Source organism: Pituophis catenifer, unplaced genomic scaffold, assembly GCF_029215685.1.
Source record: "Pituophis catenifer annectens isolate HBS135680 unplaced genomic scaffold, rPitCat1.0.hap2 SCAF_3, whole genome shotgun sequence".
Classification (NCBI taxonomy): domain Eukaryota; kingdom Metazoa; phylum Chordata; class Lepidosauria; order Squamata; family Colubridae; genus Pituophis; species Pituophis catenifer.
The window spans coordinates 180473925-180481531 of record NW_027256883.1 but is presented as its reverse complement, the minus strand read 5'-3'; the positions used below and the strand labels follow the sequence as shown (position 1 = coordinate 180481531).

At 42.1% G+C, this 7607-nt stretch overlaps 1 protein-coding gene across 2 annotated transcripts in view; it reads left to right on the top strand.

The window, feature by feature from the left end:
- Positions 1–1194: 1194 nt before the first annotated feature.
- Positions 1195–7607, top strand: part of ADORA1 (adenosine A1 receptor) — a 45667-nt gene continuing 39254 nt past the window's right edge. Inside the window, exons 1-2 of one of the 2 annotated variants that reach the window (XM_070939905.1) lie at positions 1195–1455; positions 6285–6468. In XM_070939905.1, the coding sequence (XP_070796006.1) occupies positions 6350–6468 (119 nt within the window). In that variant the 5' untranslated portion in view covers positions 1195–1455; positions 6285–6349. Of the gene's footprint in view, positions 1456–6091; positions 6469–7607 lie in introns of both variants that reach the window. The other variant, XM_070939904.1, reaches the window with a different exon arrangement.

Sequence of the window (7607 nt, the reverse complement as noted above, 5' to 3'; positions counted from 1 at the left end):
GCTTGGTGAGATGGGCAGCCATACAAAACAAACAAACAAATAAAGAAAGAAAGAAAGAACAGTGTTTAGATCCCACCCTAGCTAAATTGATTCCAGAGCCTTTGGTGGACTTCTCTAGATAATCTTCATGCATTTGCTTGCTGACATTCTTAAATAACTGTTACACCTTATTTATGAAATTCAATATTTTTAATTTTAGATCTCTCTCACTCTTGCTGCTGATCTGATTCTGGCCGAAATTTATTAATCAATAATTAATCAATCAATTATTTATTTATTTAAATACCATACAGGTAGAGTTCTTGCACATATAGAAGGATCCTTGACATCCTTTCCAACTTCCTACAATCTCTCCCAACCAGCGAGAGACTATGTTATTTCACAACACACATTACTTTTGAAGATCGGTTTCCGAGGCCCTTTGTAAAACAAAAAGAGTCAAAAACAGCACCACTGCAGAACAATAAGATCAGGAGTTAAAACCAGCAGAACCACCTGCTCTACCGGGGTTAAATCCCAGGAGGCCAAAAGGTCTTTCCTAGGGATCAGACGGTTCGGATCAGACTGGGAGCTGAGTGAGCCCCTCACCGATGCCACAGATAAGGCAGTTGGGCTCATGGGAAGAGACCCAAGAACTCCGGGGCCCGGAGCTCACGTGGAAGCCTTTCTCTTGCCTGCCAACACAGCAGAGAATGCTTCACGCTAACGGAAGCCTTGATTATTTTCAGCCTTCTGCTTTGATTTTTTTTTTTTTTTTGACCCTAATGCAAGTCGGCACACGTGCAGCGGAAAAGAACGGAGGGGCTTTGGAGCAGAGTTGGCTCTTAGAAGCTTCGGGTAACTTTTAAGGCTTCTGGCAACTCGAGGGCAAGGAGGCGAGCAGGGCACCCCCGGACTCGGCTCCCTTTCAGTTTCAGACACCTTGGCTTTCAGCTCCTGGGGCAGAGAGGAAAGCGGCACGGCGCGGTGCGGTTCTGGTGCAGCGGCGCTGTTGGAATTCTGGCCTCTGCGAACACACACCCAAACTCCCGGACCCGCGCGCTTGCGCACTGCGCCCCACCGACCCTCAAAGCAGGCGACTCCTCTTTAAAATACCGCAAGGAACCCTGTTCGGTGCAGTCCGCCGGACCATGTGATACCTTCGGTCGGCAGCGGGAAGCGGCGAGGGGGAGGAGGGAGGGAGGGAGGGCGAGAAGAGCAGAGAAGGCTTCAGGATGAGAGCCGCCTGCCTGCATCGGGGTCCGGATTCACCGCATTGAACCGCCCCAAACTCCACAAGTCCCGGCCGGGCTGCTTGCATCCCGAGATGCCAAGAGATACAGGAGCCCAGTAACCGAGCCGGCCGAGAGGAGGATGCGCCCACCTCATCTCTCCCGCAGCCGCTGCCGCTACAGCCGCCAGCCTGTCCTGAGTGGGAAGGCTTCGCTTGGAGGAAGAAAGTGCGCGGGGGGCCAGGTGAGCCTCGGAGCGCGGGCGGGTTCGGGGCGCAGCGCTTTCTGGCATTTGGTGACCTCGATTCTTTCTGGGTTGCCTGAAATCGGAAGATTGAATCTCGGGGCCGGGACCGAGGAGAGGGAAGCGGGGAATGCAGGGGGCGCCTTTGTTCTGAGGTCAGCTGTAAGCCGGACGGGAAAAGGGCAGGGAGAGGTTGGGGGGGACAGTCAGATTAACGGGGCGACTCTCAGAGAAAAGGAAGGCTGGAGGTCAGGCCGTGGTCGTTCTTCCCATTAACCCATAACTTCTCTCTGAAGGGCGGGAGGATTTGTGCCAGTCGCCGAAAGTGCTTCCCAGCCTTCCCTGCACCTGATGCCTTTCAGATAGATTAGAGCAGTGTTTCTCAACCTTGGAAGCTTGAAGATGGGGGGACTTCAACTCCCAGAAACCCCCAGCCAGCGTTGCTGGCTGGGGGATTCTGGGAGTTGAAGTCCACCCCATCTTCAAGCTACCAAGGTTGAGAAACACTGGATTAGAGACTTTCACTCCCCTGTGCTTGATAGGCAGGGTGGCCGTTTCGACAGCACCAGGCCGGGAATGGGGATGCTACCCTGATATTCCCCCCCCCAAATGAATGTATTTCAAGGAGAAAACACAAAAGGGCAGCAGTATCTTAGAGAGTATCTGCATTATTTTGTCACTGAGTCTTGTTGGTTGCATACAACCAGTTATTCCCCCCCCAGAGCCTAAAGGGACGATGTAATAAAATAAGATGCGAGGTTTGGTGATGGGAGGATTGGTGATGCGAGGTTTGTGGTGGAGGAAACTGCAGAAGGAAAAAAAAATACAGCTTCAAAGGTGTTCTGGAGTGGAAATGGGAACAAGTAATGTTTGAGGATTCATTCAAGAGGTGCCTTCGTTGCTCAAAAATATCTTGCACTTATCTATTGCGACATTTGCTGACATATTCCTGAAGCCTTGTTCCTTCTGCCTCTCCTCAATGCATAGCCTTTTCCCGGTACAGGTTGAAAATATGCTACATCCGTTTAATGAGAAACTATTTAATGGGACAAAAAAGGAACTTGTGTAGCACCAAGTAGTCTGTGTTGTGATAAAGCCTATTCTTTGCTTAATACATCCACATTTGCATCTCATTTGTTATGCATAATTCACATTTCTTCCCTCCAAGGTTGCCATTGTCTCACAGTGGAATCACGTTTTTCAAGAATAAACAGCACAACTTGTCATACCTGGAGAAATGTAATTATTCATTTCCTCAGTTATGCTTTCATTGCTGTTGTTACCAACATCTGCAATATGCTGCTTGTAACTATTGATGTGACTACTGAATAATTAATATGATTAATTATAAATTATACCACTCCTTATTTGCCATTATTTAGGAATTGTTTATGTATAGTTATTTTGGACTGCTCTGTTTCCCATTTCCTATGAGGATTTGTATATTATCCCCATTTTATTTTTAGATGGAAACTGCAGCCTGTTTATGAACTCTACCTATTATCTGGGGGACAGGATACTGTATTATATTTATAGGATGAAGAAATCTTCTCTGATTGCTAGATTTGTAGGAAGGATGATAAGATCCATCATAAAAGAATGGGGTAGCTCATTGGTAGAGCATATGCACTGCACACAAAATATCCATGTTCAACTCTTGCTGGCATCTTTGAGGGAAGAAAGGATGAAATAGTTGCTGTCCATCTATTTGACAGCAGTGCTGGCTTAAAATCTATAATAATCACAAGACAAAAATAAGGTAATTGCCAGCTCACATCTTAAAATTGTCCTACAGCTCAAAAATAGAGGAAAAACCATGATTCTGAATCAAAGTGTTGGAATGATGTTGATTGTTATCTAGATCAGGGTTGCCCAAAGTAATTATTATCAACCGCTAAGGGCCTGTGGGACTATCCATATTTATTGTTCATCACAAAATCAGCCAGATGTTCAGACTGGATTTGGCATTTTTATCCACTTATCAAATCTTTCCTAAGGACTTGGGATAGGTAGATGGTGATGTTTGGCAGTGTTGAGGTATCATTGCAGAATGTAAGGTGTTCCGAGTCTTTTTTGCAGAGGCAGATTATGGAGGGTCCCCATTCCTTGTGAAGGAAAGGGGCGGGGAGTGAGGGAGCAGCAAAATGATACAACTTCCTCTGAAATGCTCTGCCTCCTGAGATAGGGAATACCCCGAACCACTTTGCTTTTAAAACTTGGCTCTTTTGTCATGTATTTGGGACATATCGTAACAGTTGCTGGCTGCCTTTTAGATAAATTTCTTGCTCCTGTTTTTATGACAGTATATGCATCCTGTTTTTGTAAATTTCTTTGAGTAATAACCCATATATGCACCAGGGTCTCCCATCTCACTTGTGAGCCCCAGAAGCTTTCAGCTTGTTACCAACTTGTACTTCTTCATGTAGGAGCATATTTTCCAGTGTCTCAGGTCAGCACTTGAAATGCTGAAGTTAGTTCTTTCTTTCAGTTCTGCAGTAAGAGAGCCCAGGAAAAACAATCGGTGCCTTTCCTTCTAGATTTTTAGTTTGTGTATGTGTATTTACCTAGTAATGAAAACAAAACAATAGTATTGGGGAAGGGGATATGCAAAGCTGCTAAGACCCCATGGCAGCCAAACCTCTGAGAGAAGGAGGAAGACATTGGCTTGAGCCCAAGATCTAGAAGGTACAGGCAAGCAACTTCCCGCCAACGAAATAATGTTATGCTGACAGGTTCTGTAGAGTTTCAACATGCAAATGAAAAGATTCCACTTTTGTGATTTTGTGGATATGTTGCAACTGAGCTGGAAATAAATTGCCTGAGAATACAGACAATGCGAGATAATGTAGGTGGTGAACTTATTTTGGAAAAATGTAAATCTATTATGTGGAAGTGCTTTTAGTTAAATAAAATATACATATGAAGTAGGAAAAATTAAATATCGTACCTACTTTTTTGATATTGTAATCTTAGGCATTGCGCTCAAAGGCAATATGAGGGCCTTTATCCTGAAAAAGTTGCACATCTCAGCTCCATAGATCAACAATGCACAAGTTTATACACAATCTTAAGGGTTCTCAATTTTTCTTTGCAGTAATGCAGTGCATGCAAAAAAGGAACAAGGGTTCAATCACATAGTTATAGCCACCACTATGACTTTTTGGAAACCCCATGGACACCCCATAAGTAATTCCTTACTAGTCTCATAAAAATCGTGCCTAGGGTCAAATACCTATTAGCTTTCTTCATTATCCTCATAAACATAAAGGACACTTTTACGCATATCAGTTATCCATAATCTTTGACTTTGGATGTCTAGCTGAATCACATGCCTCCCCCTACAATTACATATTTTTAATGTTTGTGTCTGTTGACTTTTACATATCTGAATATGTTTAATAGTGTTCCCCCCCCTTTTTTTTAATTACTTGTATTGCTTGTTGCTAAAATATATGGGGTTAGTGAATTGTTTTTATAGTTCAAAATCTATGACTTTTAAGGTGCACCTACTTGGGATCGTTTATTGATAATCATGGACATCAAGTACCACAGTGCTCTGGTACAGGTTGATAGATATGTCAGTCATATCTAGTAAGCTGAGAGAGAATGACTGAGAGAGAATGAGAGAATAAAATCATCCAACTCCTTGGGTAAAGTAAGACTAAAATCTAGGTCTCCCCACTCTGTCTGCACTAAGACCACTACATCACAATGACTTATTTGGGATTATGATACCAAAATAACAGAAGTGCCATCATATGCAGTCAGGCAGGGATCAGATTGGTAAAGAAACTGTTGGGAGATAAGCCTTGACGTCCCAGTCCCTGCATTATTTTTTGAGTGTGGTGTTTTCTCAGGTAAGCAGACATATGAGGAAGTCTTTCCAAGGAGTTGTTGCATTTTGGAATTTCCTTGCTTTTGAAGGCAAGGAGGTTACAATTTTGTAGAGTGAATGCAAAATACTATAAATCGCAATATTGCAGATATCAATTGTGTATGCATTCAAGAAGGGTGATTTCTTCAAGGAAGGTTTCACTGTTGTTGTGAATCAGCTGTATTCAGAAACGGTCCTTTAGATCAGGGGTCTCCAATCTTGGCAACTTTAAGACTTGTGGACTTCAACTCCCAGAGTTCCTCAGCCAGCTTTGCTTGCCAGCTTTGCTAGCTGAGGAATTCTGGGAGTTGAAGTCCACAAGTCTTAAAGTTGCCAAGATTGGATATCCCTGCTTTAGATATTATCAGATGAACTCTATATGGTTGCTGAACAGAATGGTTGGGATCAAATGAAGCAGCGAGGAAGGACCCAGCCTTAATTGTAGCAATCTTTTTGATGGAATAGAAGTTTTTCTGTGCAGTAGCTTGACTCATATTACATATTCAACATGTGACATTCTTGGTGACAAATTGGAGAAGGGCCGCTTAAACAAAATGCTGTAATTGTGCAGGATTTAAAATAATAGACTTCCCCTGCACCAGAAACTCTTTTGCCTTGTAAAATTTGCTTGTAAATACGGATTGTGAAAAATGTGAATATTTGTTCATATTTTTGTGCCACACTCTGTAAAGTAACTGGATAGCTTGAAATGCTGTAGTAGCTATTGTTGACCATATCTTATGTCTGTGTTAATCATTTCAGGCAATTTAAGGGTCTGCAGCTAGTGCGCATCAGGACATCATGTCAGAGAGCAAGGTATTCGAGACTACTTATATCTGCATAGAGGTGCTGATTGCCCTTGTATCCATCCCCGGGAATATCCTGGTGATCTGGGCTGTCAAAGTGAACAAGTCTCTACGGGATGCCACCTTCTACTTTATTGTGTCTCTGGCAGTGGCAGACGCAGCTGTGGGAACACTTGCAATTCCTCTGGCCATCATTATATACCAAGGACCAACTATGGATTTCTACAGCTGCCTGATGTTGATATGTCCTCTCCTCATCCTGACAGAAAGCTCCATTTTGGCATTATTGGCTATTGCTGTGGATCGCTATCTCCGAGTCAAGATTCCTATCCGGTAAGAGCTAAAGCCTGAGAGATAAGTCCTAGTCAGGAATGGGAGTTGAATTTTTTCATATACCTCTATGCACAGCAAGGAGACAAAATTTTAAAAATGTCACGAATAACTTCTTTTCAAAAGGATTTTATTGAACATTGTTAATAAAGTGTTTGATAAATTTGTCCAATCCATGGATGACCATTGGATTTACATGTGCTTTATATATAAATAAAAAGAAATGAAAGTAAGAAAGGCATATTTTTAGTAAAGCAAAAATTTTAAAAAAATTAAATTTAAAATTAAAATTAATTTCATGTAATCAGGGCAGACAAGAGTTGGTTTTACACCCTGCAGTCCTGGGTTACTTTCTGATGGACCTTGAGTAGTACATGCAGTCTTCAACTTAACAACAGTTTGTTTAGTGACCATTTGAAGTTACAATGGCACTGAAAGAGTGATTTATGACTGTTTTTCACACTTACGACCATGGCAGAATTCTCATGATCAAAATTTGGACACTTGGCAACTGACTCACATTTATGATGGTTGCACTGTCCCAAGGTCATGTGATCAAGTTTTGTGGCTTTTTGACAAGCAAAGTCAATGATGGAGCCAGATTCATTTAACAACCGTGTTACTAACTTGACAACTGCAGTGATTCACTTAAAAACTGTGGCAAGAAAGGTCGTAAAATGGGGCAAAACTTACTTAAAACAACTGCCTGACTTAGCAACAGGTATTTTGGGCTCCGTTTTGGTCGTAAGTCAAGGACTACCTATATAAATAAATGACAATATGATGGATCTATTCCATCTTGTATTCCCCTATGGAATATTGTGGAAAACATACAGAAAATTCTGTGGAAAAATGTAGTATTGTTATAAATGGATAATGGTGTTGTATAGACCCCTTTTAAAAATTAATAAATGAAGCACCACTTTGAGGTATTAAATTCTTGCCTGAAAGCACCTAATCACTATCCCCTGCATTGGCTTTGTTCTGATTTCAAGTCTTTCTAATTGTTTGGCATGTTCTGTCCTAAGTATTAGGCCTGGATTAAGTTCTGATTATTCTATGTATGGCTTTTCTAAAGAATTCCAGATAGGAAATATTGGGAGACCCAGATATAAAAGAATATGACTGTCTGATTTGAGAGA